This window comes from Sprattus sprattus (assembly GCF_963457725.1).
Source record: "Sprattus sprattus genome assembly, chromosome: 4".
In the NCBI taxonomy this organism is placed as follows: domain Eukaryota; kingdom Metazoa; phylum Chordata; class Actinopteri; order Clupeiformes; family Clupeidae; genus Sprattus; species Sprattus sprattus.
In genome coordinates, this window is record NC_137923.1 from 38,863,936 (window position 1) to 38,885,109 (window position 21,174).

The following is a 21,174-nucleotide window of genomic DNA, read 5'->3' on the forward strand; positions in this document are numbered from 1 at the left end:
CTTTGAAAACTGTCACAGCTTAACTTTCACACTCATGCTCTCTTTTTCTCCATACCACTCTATCTTCTGCTCTGTGTTTAGGGAGTTCTGTGACACACAAACAAACACACATAAATGCATGTACGTAGAATGAAAAAACACACAAACACACACACACACACACACGCACACGTACACTACCCCCCTTGTCATGTGAAATCAATTTGAAATCATTAGCTGTCATTACTTTGCCCCAGGCTGCTCTCCTTTGCAGTCCTTTGCATATCTGTTCCTACAGCAAACAGACTTCATATTTCTATTTATTCATGAGGAATTGTAAAGTTTAATTGTTCAATCCTCAATGTCCTGTGTATGCAAAAGCAACAGTGCCACCATGGCATGGAGTTATGTTGATGCATATGGTAGCTTTTTGGATGAAGGTTGTCAGTTGTTTAAAAGTGGGACTAAATGTTTGCCTGTCCAGCAGTGTGTTACGTACCAACAGGCTACGTTTTTTGGAAATTGTATCAACACACACACTTGCGCGCACTCTCTCTCACACACACACACACACACACACACACACACACACACACACACACACACACGCATTTGATAAAGCATTAAATAGGAAGAATCTAGTGAGGTCATTCTACCCAGTTGTCTCCCATATTTTTTTCTATTCTCCCCTCACTACCTGAACCCGGTGTATGACTATCGATGGAACTGGAATGAGTTACCCTAATGAAATGCTATTCTAAGCTCCGTCAGTTAACTTGCCTGATTACATTCTGGCTTCACTTAGGGCCTATGTTGTAACACTCAAGGTCATCATTTTTCAGTCAGGATTTTTTGGGATATATTCATAACATTTATTAATATTTATGCCAAACCAGCAGGTTTGGACTTTGTGAAGTGTAGTTATGTAATTAAAAGCTGTCCTGTTGCCACACAAATAGACAAAGTATAGACACAGCCTCTGTGTACATTTGGGCAGATCTAGTGACGCTGAGTACGTGGCCGGCAACAAAACTTCATTCAGTAAACACACAGACTACATCGTCAGAATGGGAGGCTGCTTGGGGCAAATTACTGGTTGCTTGAATAATCTGGGATATGGTGGACCAATCAGCTACTTGTGTGTTGAGGTGAACCTCAAGGTCACATACCGGGAAGTTACATCATTTTACAGTATGGCTTAAAATCATGGTTTCAAGGCACGTGTAGTCCTTTGTAAGCAATCAGTTTTTTCCTATGTTGGCATAGGAGCCCTTTCCCAAGCTGCTTTGCAGATATTGCATGACTGGTGGACAGAAAATAGCTGAGTCAGTTGCGGATGCAAGCCACCTGCTCAGTGGGGGTGCAGGCAACATACACAGCCATCTGCTTTTATGCACCACAGCTAGAATGTTCACTTCTGCTGTGTGCTGTAAGCATGTTTCCGTTCTGCTCATTCATTCCAGCACTTGGAATGACCCACTCACTCTTCATTGAATGGTTCATCCTTTTAAGCTATGAGGGAAGGTCAGGTAAAATCAGTGTATCATTTCTTGACCAAAGTTAAACATATAAACACTGTTGCCGGTTTACAATAACTCTTTTAATATTACCAGGCTAAACATTTTACAATTTGTATGTGTGTGTGTACTTCACATGAGGTGGGCTTCTGATATATTATGTTATGTTTTTTGATATACGTATAGCTAGGTTTTAAGTGTTTAAGTGGATGTTGCATAATGCCTTTAATTTCCATTTTAAACAGGCCCTCATACGTTGATCTGAAAGAACGGTGTTTATGTTTGCTTCCACTTCACTTCATTATGTAAAACACACTCAAGAAGCAGCTAGGCCATCTTGTAGACAAATAATCCTTCTTAGTCAACAGCACAAAAATAAATATGTTGGCTGAAGACCAACAGACAGAAGTACAACACTATATATAGAGTGGCTAAGTGGGGGGAAAGAAGAAGCAAAAAAGAAAACAGCAATAAAAGTAAAAAGTATTTCTGAGTACTTGAAATCTGAAATCTGATGAAGCAGTTCCTTTTTTGAATGAATTGTAGATGTGATAAACAGTAGGGTACATTTTGTAAACCCGAGATAAAGTGAACGTAAACGTTAAGTTGTGTCAGCTGGTGGTTTAGGCAAACCTTCAATTCAATTCAATTACATTTTATGTATATAGCGCATAACAATACAATTGCCTCTAGACGCTTAGCAGAGCCTAGAGCCTGTATAGCTATAGGGCACTGCCTTCAGGGGTAACTTAAAGGGACATAAATGTTAAATACACATGTTTGCAAAATGACAACACTAATGCATTTAACACTTATAAAAGAGAGTGCAACAGATAACCACAGTGCCAGATTTTCTAAACTTTAAATAGGCTTGCATTGCATTGAGGGTAATTCAAAAGTTGTGCTGCATAATATTATGGACAGAAAAACTTATTTTTTATTTCTTGTTTTCTTTTCTCTGTTTCCTCCAACGTTTGACAGACATGTCCACCAACCAATTGCTGGCAGATGAATGGACGCTTGTATGAAAGATTGGCAAAGGCCACCTTTAGGCCAATCTGTGGCTTTTGCTCTGTGATATGATTTCGTGGAGGATGATTTTCGCTTTGCAGAAGCCCATGTTTGAATTCAGCTCTTAGGCTCCATCTGGTGTTTTCACCAAATCCCCAGATTTGGCTGGCCCGTCCTTTCTTGCCGTCATCCCTTTAGATAAATCTAGGGGAAAGTAATGCACTGTCCTGGCCGGATTCCACGGCGTGTTTATTAAAATAAATAAATAACGATCACAAATCCTTCTACGCTGGACTTGTTTTCACACTAGTATTGTCGTTCAAGAGACAGACACGATTACGATTGGAAACAACCACACATCATTGTGCTGCTGCGATTTTGTGAAACTATTTTCTACATGTTTGCTTGTCTCTCACTCCCGAGCCAGGGCAACGGTGGCGTGCGTGCTCAATATGAGCCTGGTCAGGGTTGAGACGGGCGACCCAAATAATCCGTAAAACAGATGCGACATACTGACGGACAAAAATGCTGAAGAGAAGGTTGTTCAGTGAGACAATGGGAAGAGGCTAACCCCTGTGGACTAGAGACTGGCTGGGTATGAGAAGTGAACATTCGGTTTTCTGTGGTCCTCTGAATTCACAGGTGTGTTCACCTGCCGCCGTGACGCTTCGCAGGATGCACCGGGAATGTAGTACACCTCCGGGGTCTCCATAGACGAGTTTGACACGAAACTTCATCACAGTCCAGTAAGGACACCGGTGGGTTTTTTTTATGTTGGCTAACAGTGTTGTGATAGCAGTAGTAGCCCGATTTTTTTCAGGCGATAGTAAAGTCGTTTAACAGTAGCCTACATTTCCTTGTATCGCTTTCTTAATAATAATAATGCATGCTATTTTAATTAGCCTATATGCTTTTCTTTTCCCTTGAAGATATCTATTTAACAAATTGATTTGACAAGCCGATTTGATAGTTTAACAAATACCACTGACTCATTTAATGTAGTCTACCTGATGCCAAAATATTTGTTATCTTCGCCATAATTACTAGGCTATGTCGAATTTGCAATGCTTTATGATAAAAGAAATATGCCAGCATTTTGCTAGGCATCGCCGTTTGTCTCTTTTGACTGCCTGTGGTAATGAGGCAATCACGAAAAGGAAAACAAACAACAGGAACCACATTTTGACAAACCAACACTACCAGTGTAACAACAACAATAATTATATGCATTTCATTTCATTACAGGCTATTCATATTCAACAGATATTTGGTCATCCTTTACAGTGTATACTTAGCTACCATGGAGTGTATACTACGCTCTGGGGTTATGGAGACATGTACTGAATTTTAGGAATGTGCAATGTATGATAAGACACAGTGATCTGTTAGCCATGCCTCAATGCTGAACCAAGAAATGTACTTATAGATGCAGTGCATGCAACACTTGAAAACGTGAAAACTGTCCACTAGAGGTGAGGGAGGATAAACTATTTTGGGACAGGGAACAGTACCTCCCCCCTTAGGACAGGTTTAGACTGCTTCGCTAGATGGCTTTCCAGAGGGCTTCCCCATCTTGAATTGCAGCAGGTTTTTTCTGTTAGTGTTGGGTGCGTGGCACAGCCGCTAAGCCAGTTGTGGACGAGGCTGATTAATCCCCTCCACATTGGATCCAAATTTGGTTTACCTTTGGCTGGCATACAATAGTCTGTAGCTTTAGTAGTTCAGTTTGAATCAACAACATATGCCGTGAGTTTGTTTTTACCCATCTGTGACCTCTTGGTACATGGTGAATTAATATAAGGGTTCATAACAGGGATTAGCATTAGATTAATCAAATTGATTTACCTTTGACTCCATGGAATGGCGTGCTGTTGCTGTTCTTTGTGTGTTGAAGTGAATATCAGCAGCCAGTATAACATATTGCATAAGAGCTACAAAGCCAGTCCGTAATGACTTTAAGGGAGAATTTAGCTAATACAACAATATTCAATATACTGTGGACTTATCAAACAGAAATAATTCAAATCAATTTGTAACACAATAATAATAACAGTCATATTTAATAGATGTATTCAATATTCAACACTTTCTTCAGATTGGCCTGTTCCTTCATGAGTTTGAAATATTTGGGCTGTATCCTGGGCTTGTACAGACGTTCTGCTGGATAACTTTTTTTTATTTAATCTTCTTTTTTAATGAAACAATACGTCAAAAGCTTCAAACTATCACTGTATGTTGCAACATCAGGAGACAATTTATGACTAAAGTGAGAAAAGAACAGCATGGCGGTTCCACAGACTGCTCTGGCATGAATTCAATATTCATATTCTACTGAGTTCCACATAGCCTACGCCGGCATGAATAGGCACATGTTTCCCCACCTCCCCTATCTGCTGCATCCTTGGCGGAGCAGAAGGGCCTACCTCCTTCCATGGGTCCCCCATGCTGAGCTCGGGACATCTCTGCGTATCTGTCGTGAGGTATATGTCCTTCCCAGAGTCCTACTACAGGGGGTCCAGATGGCTTCTAATATTTGGGCCCAGCCTCTTTTTTTGCGATTGTGCTATTCTTGCCTTTGTCTGAGTAACTATATGCAACTGCCTGGCAATACCATCAAACTGTCTCTAATGAAGATAACATTTCAAATGTATTCTCACAAAACATATTCATGTTAACACGATTAATGTTTGAATGTGGTAAATGCAGATTTTTTTTTATTTTGGTGACTGGGAAGCCTTGCTCAAGTATTAAGACATGTTTACTGGTTCAAGTATGAAGAAATCTGTGTAGCTAGGAAGGATTGTGTTTTAATGTCTCCTAGTCTGCGGTGTGCTCAGTCGACCTTTTGATATATCTGTGAAATCTTTGTTCTATGGAGAGACATTCACAGTGAACAGAGTAAAGTAGAAAAAAAACTCCAACGCAGAATAAGCAAAGAGAACTCAGAACTTATAAGAACTCAGCAAATATCACCAGAGATGTTGTGATTGACAGTTAGCTATCAAGCTAAACTCACTGAAACAGCCTTGGGTGAGATCACATGGCTTCAGTAGAAAGTCATTACATCACATGACTTTATTAGAAACATGTGGCTTTGCAGTGTGTCTGTTATCAGAAGTAACATGTTTGTAACCTAGGCTGTATATTTGACAGACAGCAAACAGGAAATGTGTTTATTTTTAGTGGGATTTAAAGTTGGATTTGTGTTTTACAAGGCATTTGTTCACATTAATGCCTTGCTGTAGTATTGTGTTTTTGAACATGTTTGTCAAACTGTAATAATCTCCTCAGCGCAGTGTAAAGCCGTCTGCAGGCATTACTCATCCACACCTGTGTATCAGCTGGTGAAGCACTAGTAGCAACTCCAAAGGTCACAAAATCACATCCTAAGGACAGGGAGAAGCAATATGAAAGCTTTCTGTAGAATATTTATTAAGAATATTCAGAATATTATGAAATATTATGGTTCCAGTTAGGCTTTCACAACGCTGATGATGTGTCATATCTTGGGTTTTTACCGTTAGGTGCCTCTAATTAAATTAAATTAAATGTTATACATATAGTGCCAAAACAATATACTTTTGTCAAGGTGCTTAATGATACTTAATCATAGTAAGGATTGCTTTTAGCTGTATACGTTGTTGCCCATGTAAATACCTTGATGAAGTGTGAATTGGCAATCTCATGTTATCACACCTGATCGATTTTTGTTATCATTTTCCAAAAAGTATGAAAATGGTGCTCCTAAGGCTGTTTGTACAGCTGAAGACTAGGCATTTGTTCAAAACATCCTGGTTTTCAACCTGGTTGCGTTACACACTAGGTCTTCTAATTTGCAATCTACCATTCCTGCAGGTTGTCAATAACTCCATAGAGTCTTTCCAGCCTGCCTGCTGTGTCAGTGTTGATGATGTGAGTTCAGCACAGTAGTTGATCAGCCAGCTGCATGTTAGTCAGACAGAGCTCAATCTGGCCAGAGCAAACCCAGATCTGAGAGCTCAGATTTTCTTCCTGATAAATACAACAGGATGGAGAACAACGTAAATGCAAAATATGTAGAAGACAGCAACATCTACGCTTGCTTAAAACTTCATCAGCACAGCAGCTTATTTTTTTGTCATTTGTTTAACTCATGGAGTTTTGAGAAAGGACGGACGTGATCTAACTAATCTAGTATTGATATATATTATACTTTTGACAGAAAATTGTATACTATATATAAATGTAAAAAAGATACTTAAATATGGACATGTTTTACAGAGTTTCTTTTAACATGAAACTATCACATGTAGTCTACACACTTGTCTCTGCTTGTGTAACCTGCAAAAATGAAACCACGTATTTCATCATACATTCAGTAAGAGAATGAGAGTGAATTGAGTAAAGCAGAAGTCCTGTATCGTAACGGTGTTAATTATCGGACGGCATGTGTTGTCGGCAAACGTTTGCGTTGTCATGTGAATCCATTATTAAACTTGAGTTATAGATTGTTAATCCATTATTAAACTTAGCATTTTGATTGTTTAACATAATGGCCGATGTTTGACACGGTCTGATAACTGACATAGCTACGCTACTGGTCAACAATAAATCCCCTTCCCCAGGCGGGTTTCCAAACCGCTTTTTACCGACAAGATGAGAAATGTCAACCGTGGGTCACTGTGGTACATGGCTGGTTGGATAAGACCAGAGCTACTTTAGCAGCAGGACAGGGGATTGGGTAGGTCTAGAGGGGGTAAGATTGGACAGGGATCCAGACTATTCAGCAGACATATTGGGACTGGATATCATCCAGTTGGTTTAACCATTACATAATTTAAATGTTTTCAGTTAGCAGACTTAAAATAAAATGAAGGGTATTTTTAACAACAGCTCAAAGATTAACTTTTACCGTCCCTGGACTTTACTCCAAAACATGCATTATGTATTGTGTATATTCATAACATAATGATAAATAACCATTAATTCACATTTAGAGTCTCTTCTTCATGATAGGAAAATGCTTACTTGTCATTCACTTTCAAGCCTCATGGTCCATGTTAATTTGTAGTTAAGTGTGCATATATAAATAATCCTTTCCGAAAGATTTAACAGTTTAACCACAAAAGTAAATTAATATCAAACACAGAAGGATTGGATGATGTTAAAAAAGTAATCATCCAATAAAACATATCCCCTTATGCGATTTTTATGTGTTTTATGTGTGTGTACTTACTGTTTTTGACTCCAGACAGCGACGAGAGACGAATGGGACATCCTAAGGAAACATGGAGAAGGACTATATTGAAAGAAGTGAAAGGACTAGGGAAGACCATGGAAAAGATAGACCTACTAGCAAAGGATAGGGAGAGGTGGAAGTCCATAGTGATGGCCATATAAGCACATAGGCGTAAAGGATGATGATATGATGATGACTAACTATATAGTTTCCATGACATTACAGGTTTGTTACGGGTCAGAAAGGGCTGGTGCTTAGTGAAACACCGTTGGTTATGAGAAGCTGCAGCCACTCGGCCAATTGGTAAGTTATTTCAACTTGTACCTAACCTCTGCACTGACATACTCAGTCATCTCTGCATGGTATGGAAAAACATGCTGTTAATATCAGGTTTTGTTTTGTTTTGGGATGTTTTACCTGTTTTACTGATCTTACCACATTGGATCATGGAATCGAGGACATGTAAATCCAGTTGGTATTCAAAGCAGCAGTAAGATTTGTTTGTGAAAAGTTTAGTGTACTCACAAACAGATACCTACAAAGACATACCTTAAATAGCTGTGTTGATTTGCATTAAGGCTCTATTTATTAACTTGAATTAAATACTGCAGTTTTTTGCTGCACCACCTGGGCTATAACACAACACTACGTAATGTTTGTTCTGCTCAAGTAAATGTTTATTTCATGTTACCAATTTAATTAAATAATGTCAGTGCGTCAATTCTGGATTCTGAAAGCATTATTCATTCGTTTTCATAAAGAAAATCTAAACCCCATTGTTTGACATTGCTGATACATTGTTAATACTGAGTCTTGCATTAAATAATGTTGTTCACTGTAACCTTAATATAAAGTATTACTAAAAATATTTATGTAATATGTTGAAAGTAAACCAACACAGGTCTAGACATAGAAATTGCTCAGGGTTAGAGGATAAAGACACCACTATTTTTTTTAACCCAGGCACTCCTTTGTGAAATTTCACCCACTGGATTTGCCTCCTGCTCAGTAACAATTTACATTATACTTCGGTTAATGGCCTGCTCCTTGTTGCTGGGATCTCCAATGCCACACAGGGTTAATAATCTTTAATGCAATATCCACTGAGTCTTTGAGCTAAAACTGGTGTTATGAAGGTTTTTTATTTGAAAGAGACAGCAGTAGCAGTGTGAAAACACTATGTAAAGTTCATAGACAGTGAAAGCAGTGTTAGTAGCATGTCAAGGTTGTATAGAAATAGAAATATATGTTTTACTTTAATACATTTTTAATAATGTTTTATTTTATGTTCTGTATCACTTATTATGTTTTTGATGTTTATTGTCTGCACCAATATGCCCAAACAAATTCCTGGTAGGCGTAAACTTACTTGACAATAAAAACTATTCTGTATTCTGTGTACTGTTCCAACAGGCAGGTCCCCAGATGTGTGTGGAGGTTGCTTTCTGGTGGGCGGTGTGCTGGAGAGGCCTCCTCCTGTGGGCAGTGGGGCTAGTGTCTCCGGCGGACGCCCTGTGGCCCTGTCCCCTGCGCTGCGAGTGCTACTCAGAGGTGCTGATGGTAAACTGCTCAGGTCGCCACCTTGCATCCGTGATGGAGGGCATCTCAGGGGACTCCCAGCGTCTTGACCTCTCGCACAACCGCCTCAAGGCCCTGGGTCGCCGGCAGTTTTCCGGGCTCGGGCAGCTGAGGGAGCTGGACTTGAGTGACAACATCTTGACCATGATTGAGGTGGAGGCTTTTTTGGGGCTCCAAAATTTGCTCACCCTGCGGATGTGTCGCAACCGGCTGAAGATCATCACAGTGGGGGTCTTCTCGGGACTCCCCAGTCTGCGACTGTTGGACATCAGCGAGAACGAGATCCTCGTCTTCCTGGACTACACCTTCCGCGAACTGGCGCACCTGCAGAGGATGGAGGTGAGCGAGAATGACCTAGTGTTCATCTCCCAGCGGGCCTTCGTGGGCCTGGCCAACCTGCAGGAGCTCAACATTGACCGCTGCAACCTCACAGTCATTCCGACGGATGCTCTGTCACAGCTGGGGGGCCTGGTCAGGCTGCGGCTGAAACGACTGAGCATCACCTCACTGCCCAACAACTCCTTCCGTCGCCTGGGACGCCTGAGGGAACTAGTGGTGTCCCACTGTCCCTGGATGGAGTCCATGGCAGGGAATAGCCTTTTTGGCCTGAATCTGACTACTCTAACACTGAGCCACTGTAATCTCAGTATGTTTCCCTATGCTCCTCTGCATCACCTAGTCTACCTGCGCTACCTTGACCTTTCTTATAACCCCATTACCTCCATTCAAAGGAACCTACTGGGCGACCTGCTGAGGCTGCAGGAGCTGCACCTGGTCGGAGGAAATCTGCTCCAGGTGGAGCTGCAGGCTTTCCATGGCCTTGCTTATCTCCGCCTCCTCAATGTCTCCTCCAATCAGCTTGTGACGCTCCAGGAAGGAGCTTTCCATTCTGTGGGCAACCTTGAGGTCCTGCGGCTAGACGAGAACCCGTTGGCGTGCGACTGCCGTCTACTCTGGGTAATGCGTCGCCTACTACGCTTGGACTTTGACAGCAATCCCCCAACCTGCAATGCACCCGTCCAGTCGCAAGGGAGAGCCTTTCAGGACTTCACTGAGTCGGAGATGCCAGGCCTCTTCACCTGCCGGCCGCCTCGAATCTTAAGCCGCAGACCGCAGGAGGTTAGAGTGGAGGAGGGACACACTGTGCCATTACTCTGCAAGGCAGATGGGGACCCCATCCCCTCCGTTGCCTGGCTTAGCCCAAAACACACCAAGCTTTCCCCAACTGGAAGAATACGCATTCTTCCAGATGGATCTCTGGAGGTACGCTATGCCCAGGTGCACGACAGCGGCACCTACCTGTGCATAGCATCTAATGCCGCAGGAAATGACACCTTCCCTGTGAGCCTGCGTGTCCGCGGCTTCCCATCCTCAGGGCGTAACCGCTCTGCCTCCTACTTCCTTGATGGGTGGAGCCTGGCAACTGTGCCGACCGCTGTCAACGGCTCCTCACAGCAGACGAAGCCTTACCCCTTCGATGTGAAGACGCTTGTGATTGCCGTGACCATGGGCTTCCTGTCGTTCCTCAGCTCTGTGGCCATCTGCTTTGTGTTCATGTTCTTCTGGAGCCAGAGCAAAGGGCAGATCAAGCACACGGCCACAATAGACTTCGTGCCTCGCGCTGCGGGTGGCGGTAGTGGTGGCGGCACCAGTTCAGAACCAAGCAAGTTCACCATGAAGCTCATCTAAGGGGATTCAGATGCTGATTCTGACACTGATTCTGCACTGGGAAGGCCTAAGACGTTGGTAAACAGCAGTGGAACTTCAAGCTGGAAAAACGTCCTATTTGGGTCTTTGGAGAGGAAGATGAGTTTGATCAGACACAGATCAAAACATCAAAAGGGCCGATGCATGGCTTTACACTGGTTGCTGGTTCCCGTAGAGCCCTTACAGACCACACTGTGAGTACTGTGAGGTTCATTCATAGCTGTGTTTATAAGCTTAGGAGTGCCCACAGAGGTTATCAACATCATGAATTAAGCTGGAGGAGTCTGCATATGTCTGCCTTTCACTCTCTAAATGAGTTGAAGGCTCAGCTCTCAGTGAGAAAAAAAAAATCTGTATCGGAGTTGTTTGGAAAATCCCTGATTTGTCGCTGATCATGGCGGGGATAATAAATGCTTTGGCAGTCACGTGACCCTGGCAGTCCAGAATCCTATTGGAGGACAACTGTGCCACAGACGAACCGCTCGGTGGGGTTTAGCATCTGTTTGTTTTGCCCTCTGCAGTTTTTATTATGGCAGACATGCACTTCCACAGCTGCTGAGCGACAACATTAAGGCACGGATTTAGATCCCGGGATTTTATGTATGGAAATGGCCATGCCAAAGCAGGACTGACAGTGTCTTTCACGTTTTTTGAATGACACGGTTTGTTGTGACTGGAATAATCCCAACAGGGGAAAAAAAGTAGCGGAAAGCCCCGTATTTGTATGCTTGTGGACAACAGCAGTTATTCATAACAGACATAATACTGCAAAATAAATATGGTGTTCAGTGAGAATTTATTTCACACTGATGTCCAGTGTTAGGTTCCATAATAGGTATCATTGCGACACTTTCAACTGGATGAAAATAAAAAAAATTCTCTTTATCTTATCAAGAAGAATTACCTTTTGTACGGTTGATATTATGTAATCACACTGGGTAACTCAGCAATATAATAATCTATTCTGCAAGTTTATTGTCAAAAACGGGTACTGAACTGCAAACATATTATATATTTGAATGCATGCTCTGTTCCCTTTCACTTTTGATCACTCAAGATCTCTCAAAAACATCAAACTAACATGAATCAAGACTTCAGCATTAGCACTGACATGCCTACATACTGTGCACTATTTCTAGACATATTCACACATTTGAAACAGCCACTAAACAAAGTATCCATGAATGAATTTAAGACCACAGAGGCTTATATTTAATGCTCTGAAGGCTATGACAAATTACCTGGCACTAAATCAACCCTGCTACTCTATGAGATTTTCTCTTGAATCTGCCCTTGTGCCCCGTTGGTGTCAATCTCATTCCGCTAAGCAAATCCCATAACCTCCATTGTCATTTGTCCTTTAGGCCTGACTGGTGTTCTGATAGTGCAGGAAAGATTTAATGAAAGGTTTTCAAAAGCCATGATCTCCATGATCTCATCTTTCTGAGGAATGTAGTGTGTGTGTGTATGTGTGTGTGTGTGTGTGTGTGTGTGTGTGTGTGTGTGTGTGTGTGTGTGTGTGTGTGTGTGTGTGTGTGTGTGTGTGTGTGTGTGTGTGTGTGTGTGGGCGTGCGCGCGAGAGAGAGACAGAGAGATAGAGAGAGAGGCTGCTTAACTCAGGTCCCTCAGAGCATCATAAGTGAGTACTTGTGTTTTCCTAAACAAATGAAAATGCAGAGACAAACACAGACCTGACTGATGATATCTGGTATGATCCCTCAAAACAATAGAGCCAATCCTTTCACACTAGTTCCAACCACACTTGTCCCTAAGTAAAGCTTGGAAATCACCTCTTCTGAGACAAGAACAGAGGGAAGTGTTGTTTTATGTGGCAGTGAAATACAAAACACAGAATTTTTCATTAATAGGAAACCAGAATGGGTCCAAACAAATACTTAAATGTCCCCCAAACTGGTGCTGGTATGAATTAACTAAGACATTTTACGGCAGATAATAATAGATATAATTATTCCTATACAGTGTGCTTGATGATAATTCAAATATCTATGTCTTTTTTAACAGCAACAATCAATTGACTCATCACTATACATAATGAACAAATCAGCTCCTAGGATTTTTTTCAACTAGTTTGCAATGATATTAACTTTTTTTGACTAGAAAGGTTAAACATTAAAAAATGTGCTTCCGATAGGCAGACCATGACACTCTCAATTATGTATCGTAATAGTCTATTTGAATTATTCCTTACATGGCACTTAATGCATTATGTAACTGCATGTTAGTGATATAACTAAGGAATGCATCATTACACAATTTCTGCTTGCTGGATAGTGTATTTTCATTCATATGAACATCTGGCACCCAAAGTAAAATCCTTTGGGAATGGAGGGTTCATTCAAACTAATGGCATAACATAACTTGTGTCCTGAAATGATTTTCATACTGTTCATTTTTCTAATGGTAACATAATAATAATTTTATTTTCTGTGTTTTAAATTATTCAAAAAGAGTGATAAGTGCATAACAACTGTTGTATTATTCATGTACTAATTTCTTGTTTTCACTCTTTTGTATTGGTTCTTTTTATAAATATGAAAATGAATAAAAAACATTAAGTTCATTTAATGCCCTGAGTAGTACAAGTCATCTCTGTGATCACTCTGTGAGGTTAAGAGAGGTCGTAGAATAGATTTATTTAGGTGTTTTTCATGTACTGGCTTAACATCATCAAATTGTTTAATAGCAAAAGCAAACTAATTAAATAAAACCTTACTATAATCCGAGCAATAAAGAAACAACAAACATTTTTAAATTATGTATTTCTACACATTTCCATTCCTTTACCTCTTCTGGTTTAAAATGGACCCATTGTCTGTGTCACAGAGGGACAAATAAACCAATAGTGTCCCAGATTACAGTGGATTCTAGAAAACATCCGGATGTGGATCTGGTTCTGCCAGAGCAGGTCTGTATCCGGACCAGAGTCCTGTAGCTTTGCTGGAATGGACATTCTGTGATTGCTTTGGCTGTGCATCACTGCCAACCCGGAGCTTTTAACCAAATCCTCTTTTGATAATGGAGCCATGGTCAAAAAAGACCTTTCTTCTTTAAGAGAGGGCTTAACTTTTACACTACATACATACATATTAAATGGACAGATTATCAGTCTGGACTGGACTTAGGATGCATGTGGCCATTCATTCACATAGAGATGACTGTTTCTAAAACAAGCCATTACTGGTATTGTTGGTACTTATTGTAGTGATAGCCTCTCCTTACGGAAAAGACTATTCGGGCTGTGGCCTTGTTTGGTCAAACATACTGACTGTATGACCTCTAGTGTACCAGTCACTCAATATAGTGCATCCCGCTCATAGCTTGTGGTGATAGAATGAAGTTCTATTTTTGTGCAAACCACATCAATAGATCTAAGGTCATTTATAGATAGAGTTTGCGTCTGCATGAGTAGAATAACGCATTTCTCACTGTACAGACCTTGCACTGGGGCTCAGAGTGATCAAACGATTGAGTAACTGTTGTACATTGCAGCAATCAGCTCTGAGAATATTAATTTCATTTGACATTGGGATTATTTAAAGTTCTGTGTCCCTTTGTATTGCTATTGGTTGCTAAATGTTGGCCTTGCTGAAGGTTTCGTGAATGAAATCTCACCAGAATACCGTATCGAAAATGTTATGTACGGGCTTCCTAAATTTGAGTGCCGCTCCTCATCTTATTTGCACAATATTTGAGATGACATTTTAACTTATCCTGTTCATAAATGAATCAGGACAATTGTAAGTAACACTTGAACATAACAATGTCATCCTACATACTCTACTGTCTGTGACATTATGACAATACTTACGCATGTGACAGAGGCTATAGCATCTAGCGCTATGAGTGCAATGATTACAGAAAGCTATAATGGCACAGTTATACTGTTATATCTTTAAACAGAAATTATTATTAAAAATTAGGACATTGTTACGTCTACAAGGTTAAAGTACTGTTACCAATGTCCCTTCCCCTGTCTCATCCCCATTTTGTCTCCTCTCTCCCTCTCTGCTGCAGATTAATGCAAAGGCATCACTTCCTAGTGATCGCCCTGGCCCAGGTCCAGGAGAGAGACAGATTGAGATTTAGCCCGTGGAAATACACAGATTTATCTTGTGCACGTCAGCAGATTTCAGCAAGTCCTGCACAAGGGTGCGATCTTAATCAGTTATTCACATCACATCACATTTTTGAGCCTTCTATATGAGCTCAGGGATTATCATTTTTGCAAACAACATTGCACATTATAAGGTAATATACAGTGGTGTAGTGGTCCCTGGAGAAGTGGGTATACTCTTAATTTTTCTAAGCAGTCCATACAGCACAGGATAAAGGCCATGATTTGAGAAGTGAGTTTACGCAATGCTGATTGAAAAAAAAGTGGGTATACTCCGTATAACTGCGTATACCCTGGACTACACCACTGGTAATTATATGATTAAGTAAGAAAATAACCATTGTACTTGAGATAAACCATTGTGTAGTTACTCTATACGTCTTTTTCTAGTTACTCTATACGTCTTTTTCTACACAAAAAGTTTCCTATGAAGATTGTACCACATCCTTTGTATTTTCCAGCTATCAGATGTCAAACAACCATTATGTTGCTATGTTGTTATCAGTAAAATGGCACCCCAAACTGCAAAATAATATAGATGTAAAATTCAGAAAGGGTTGTCAAAATCAACAAACATCACTAAAACTGAAAGATGAATAGCTGTGGTATTCAATAAATTCACTCAAATCCAGTATTGCATGTACTGTAGAATTCCCATAGATAAATTGTTCAGTTTATTTACATTTTCATAACAGGCCCTCAGTAAAATGTACATTTCTTCATGTTCACAAAAAAAAAAAAATACATAATCAACCATCAAATAATCAAATCAATAAAGCTGTTGTATTGTGTATACATCGGTAAATATTTTATTACCATTATGATCAACATTTAAAGCAAATTTGTATAATAAGTTTGTCAACATTATTTATATAATACTCAATCTGTCACATAAAGGTATATACATATTTGTATGCTTTTTTAATATACCCACCACATTCATAAGACACTTTAGAGGGACAGAGTGAAATGTGTATGGCTTAGTCATGGCTGATTGAAGGGTAGGTCCCTGTGCTTACTGCAGAACAGTAGGCATGAGGGCAGTAGATTCTACTGTACAAGGCGGAGAAGGGCTTACTTGAGCATACCACCCTGCAACACTGATTTTAACAAACACAGCCAAAGAGAGCAGTTAGCCCAGAAAGCAGCTGATCTAGGAACATATCTAGATCTAGGAACATAACTAGATCTAGGAACAGATCTAGATCCAGGAACATATCTAGACCTAGTAACAGATCTAGCTCTAGGAACATAACTAGACCTAGGAATAGATCTAGATCTAGGAACATAACTAGCCCTGGGCCAGACGTTATCTGGAAAGCCATATCAAGTCTGGAGAAGAACAAGAAAACCCCCCTAATGTTAACACAAATTACCCATTTCATAGAACATCTAGAGTATCATAAATATGATGGACGAGAAGAAAGAACTATATGAGAATATAAATAAACACATTCTCCAATCATCCTTCAACCAACCATTTATATGCAATAAAAATCAAAACAAAACATTTTGTCTGAGGGTATGTGTTAACAGGTTGTACTAATTTTGAACTGGAGATTTTTTTGTTGGGAGTGAGGAAGCTTCTGCCCATCTACAGGTTTTCTTATATTTGAGTACTGAGGCCTAACATGTGTGCCGTTCCTCTTTTCTCCTTAGTGCCCTCTTAGTACCGTCACAACACCTAGCACTGTTGTTCATAGAAAGGCAAGTTAAATCCATCTCCATCAAAATTAAATTAAATACGTTTTATTACTCATCCACAGATATAAAATTGTTAATACCTGCTGATTAGTATTGTAATTTTAATTGTAATTAAGTTTAGTGTGCAATGCTGTTTTTCTTTATTTTTGAAAATGTGATTTCCAGTCTGTCATCCCTTCTATCACACTTTTGTCCACTCATCTGCCAGCATCTCAGCAGTGTTGTTAGTCAGCTGGCTAACACACTGTTATCGCACACTGGGAGAGAAGGGAAGGCGGTTACTATGGTGGGGTAAGAGGTTGGTTATGGTCTACCAGCTGGGAATATAAAGTAAGCCCTCGAAGAGCTATTACATTTAAAGCAATAATACCAAAGCATCCCACAAATCCTCAGGCTCCTGCAAAGTCAACAAACATGGGAATATAAATAAAACCATACATAACAAATGCACTGATACTACTTGTTATATCGGTACTGACACTGATAGTCCTGATGGCACTTGTTATTATACAACACATAATAAGGTAATTAATCTTTGTTGATGCCAAGCGCCATTTTTCAGATGAAGAGGCAGGTTTGTGAGAGAGCAGCTTTGCATGCTGGTTTACAGAGAGAGGCAGAGAGAGAGAGAGAGAGAGAGAGAGAGAGAGAGGAGAGCGTGTACATTTTTTAATGAAGACAAGGGTGAATGTGGAGGTGTTGTCATGGTTGTACATTCGAACATGCAGATAAGGATAACCTTTGTGTTAAAAAGATAATAGATGTTCACTTGTTTATACAGGAATTTGTACCTTAATGTTGTGAATTTCCTATTGTAATGTATCAATGATATATACGCATATTTGCTAATTAGGAAAGTCACCCAGTTAAGCCAGTAGGCAGACACTTGTGGATGGACAAAGTATCAAATCATGGAAAGATATCATGGTATTGGTGCATTCCAAGTAAATATATCACACATATTTCTGTGTAGAAGTCCTCTTTCCATAAGAATATTCATTCGTTGTACAAAATACTGTGTTCCCATACAATAACACAAGTACATACGCTCACCTGCACATCCACACACATACACAGACAGAGGAATAAAACCAAATAGGAAATTTCAATCGTAGACACAACCTTTGTACAAATCTAGGCCAAGATGTAGCAAATCTGCCTCCTCGATGAGGTTTGACAGACTCAGAAAGGGTGCAAATCACACTTCAGTTTTCTAAGTCAAAAAATGCTTACGCTCAGCAGAAATAGTCCGTGAATAAAATCGTTCACAACAGAGATGACAGCTGAGATGAATAGGCCGCTGCTGTGATAAGGCATGGCCTAAAACTCCTCAAAAACATACACACACACACAGACACTCACACATGGCTGCATCATCAAGTTATCCAGTGCATAAGACAAAGCTCAGACACTGTTATAGTTACAAGAAATGGGGTGTGTTAGTGACAGCATGATTCAATAAGCCTGAGCTGCTTCAGTCTTTGTGCTTAACGGGTATGTCAGGCACTCATGTATGCAAGACGTCAGCTAGGTAGTTGTGCTTTTTTAGCTTTCTTGCCTCAGATTCTTCTCATGTGCTCAAGTTACTTATCTTTAGGGACTCCATGTGTAGATGTGTATATGAATGGCAAAGATTTGGTAGTTGAAATTTAAATTAAAGAAAAAAATTCGGTCTTACACAATTGATTGAAACATCTTATTCTACATGTTCACAGTAATATCTTTGGCAATCATATTCAGACTGTCAAGCATCACTCCTACTTGAGATAAACCTATTTCAATGAGTAGGCAATACATCTTCAAAATTACTGCTTCAGAAAGTCAATGTAGAGGCTTGTGATAAACTTGAAAAGACCTTGGAGTTATCTCTTCTTATGTAAACAATGCCTATATTAGATATATTCGCATGCACTATAATATGTTTTTGACTATTTTTGTGGTCTATTCAGTTTTACCAGCTGTGCTGCTGATTCTAGACTCTAGAAACACTTTAGTTAGTGTAGGTGCATAACAATTTGAGCCACTCAAAAATAGTTTCTTCCTCCATACAGATTGCTTTATACTGTGTCAAGAACGAGTAAATCTTCTCAACAGACATTCAGTAGGAGAATATGACATTTTTATATTTTTTATATAATACTTTTTGTGTAATAATATTACATTAGCTACCAATCTAAACTAAACTACCAAAAAGCTGATTGTCTGGGTAGGGGCTCAACATCCCATGATAGTGATGTGAGAGAGAGTGAGAGAGAGAGAAAGAGAGAGAGAGACAGAGCTGTACATGTTAATGTGTGAGAGGGTCATTATAACCTTCCTGCCTAGGCTGTATGTATGTGTGTGTATGTTTGTATCTTTGTGTTTGAGGGTGTGTATGTGTGTGTGTGTGTGTGTGTGGTAGAGAAAGAAATGAACCACACTGGCTTTGAGTCCTCTGATGGCTTTGCTTAGTGCACGGTTATCCTGTGGACAGCACTGTCGTCCCCACCCCTCTCAAGAGTTAGCCAATGGTCAAGCATGAGAGTCTCTGGTGTGAGGCCATATCCACTTCACTCCAATCATTGAATCCTCCTTCTGTTAATGGAAGGAGCCAATCAGTTCTCTTCAAACATTGAATCCTCCTTCTGTTAATGGAAGGAGCCAATCAGTTCTCTTCCTGTCATGGCAGCAGCCATGTTACAGAATGGCCTCTGAGTGATTGTCCAGGGGGGTATTGGCTCATGTGGGCTGTATGTCATTGCATTCTTGAGAGTGCATGTGTGTGTGTGTGTGTGTGTGTGTGTGTGTGTGTGTGTGTGTGTGTGTGTGTGTGTGTGTGTGTGTGTGTGTGTGTGTGTGTGTGTGTGTGTGTGTGTGTTTGTGTGTGTGTGTGTGTGTGTGTGTTTGTGTGTGTGTGTGTGTCCGGTGTGTGTGTGTGTGTGTGTGTGAGTGTGTGTTTGTGTGTGTGTGTGTGTCCGGTGTGTGTGTGTGTGTGTGTGTGTGTGTGAGTGCACATGTGTAAATATTGGGGCTTTGTGGTTGTAGTGCTAGTAGATATGGGGGATGATGGTTGACCTCCACGCATGGCATCTAACCCCAATAGGATGCAATATTTGTCCTTGCACTCATTCAGCTTTTAAACCACTGTAGTCCATTGAGGTCATTCTGAAAAAAGGAATAATTAACATAGTGAGTAGTTCCTTTAAGCAGAGTGTCAAGAAAGTTACAGTCCATTCATCATTTTTAAATATTCCACCAGTCTTAATTTTACCCATCTAATGAAATCTTATATAACTGTAATTTGCCCAAACATAGTCCCAAAGAAAGCATAAGGGGATTTTTTTTCTATCAGTGAGGCTCAGACAACTTCATGGTGTGGTGGAATGGCATGGCTTGCCAAAAAAGTGACTTATGTATGCGGAAACCGTTAATACACACTTTAGCAAACAGAACCCTCACAAACACACACAAACAAGCTCACAGATAGCTTGCAGATGCACACGCTCTATTTGGGTGACGAAACACACTAACACACTTTTTTTCATGTCCCACAGATAAATCTGTTGCCCCCCCCCCCCACGCCCCAATCTTTCATAACCTTATAAAATGGGTTGTCATACACCATTTGTCCATGCAACATTTCCATTTGGACTTTGAAACAAGCAGAGTATTACGGCTATGCAGACCAATTCAAATCTAGAAAAAAATAGAGTACTGTTGTATCATTTGCCTTTATCTGAAAAGGAAACATTGGCTCTAGATACAGATCAGAAATATGTATTATTACTGTAATATTGAGGTGTTTGTCTGTGTTTGCTCTACTGGTTTTAATACTATATAGATGAGCTTGTCAATGTATGTACTGTATGTATGTATGTATGTGCATAAAAGTATTTGCACCTTTGTATTTGTGTGTGTGTGTGTGTTTCTGTCTGTCTGTCTGTTTGTTGTGTGTGTGTATTTGTGAGTGTGTGTGTGTGTGTGTGTGTGTGTGTGTGTGTGTGTTTCTGTCTGTCTGTTGTTTGTGTGTGTGACTTTCTGTCTGTCTGTCTGTCTGTCTATTTGTTTGTGTGTGTTTCTGTCCGTCTGTCTGTTTGTTTGTTTGTTTGTGTGTGTGTATTTGTGTGGGTGGTTGGAGCACTGAAGGTCCTTGTTAAGTTCTGTCATATATGATCATTATGCTGTAAAAAGTCCAAGGTGAATTTGTGATTTAGTGTGTGTGTGTGTGTTTGTGTATGTGTTTATGAATGGATGGATGTACGTGTGTGTACTATGTGGGTGTGAGGATAGCCACAGGTTCAAATTCTACACCCGGGGCTAGGGAGCACTGTGTAGCTCAGCTTTCC

The 21,174-nt window shown here is 40.3% G+C and overlaps 1 protein-coding gene across 1 annotated transcript; it reads left to right on the forward strand.

The window, feature by feature from the left end:
- Positions 1-9,150: 9,150 nt before the first annotated feature.
- On the forward strand, positions 9,151-10,992 carry lingo4a (leucine rich repeat and Ig domain containing 4a; the record flags this gene model as incomplete). The annotated part of the gene is made up of 1 exon (XM_080837499.1): positions 9,151-10,992. The coding sequence occupies one exon, from the start codon at positions 9,151-9,153 to the stop codon at positions 10,990-10,992; it is 1,842 nt and encodes a 613-aa protein (XP_080693625.1).
- Positions 10,993-21,174: the final 10,182 nt, after the last annotated feature.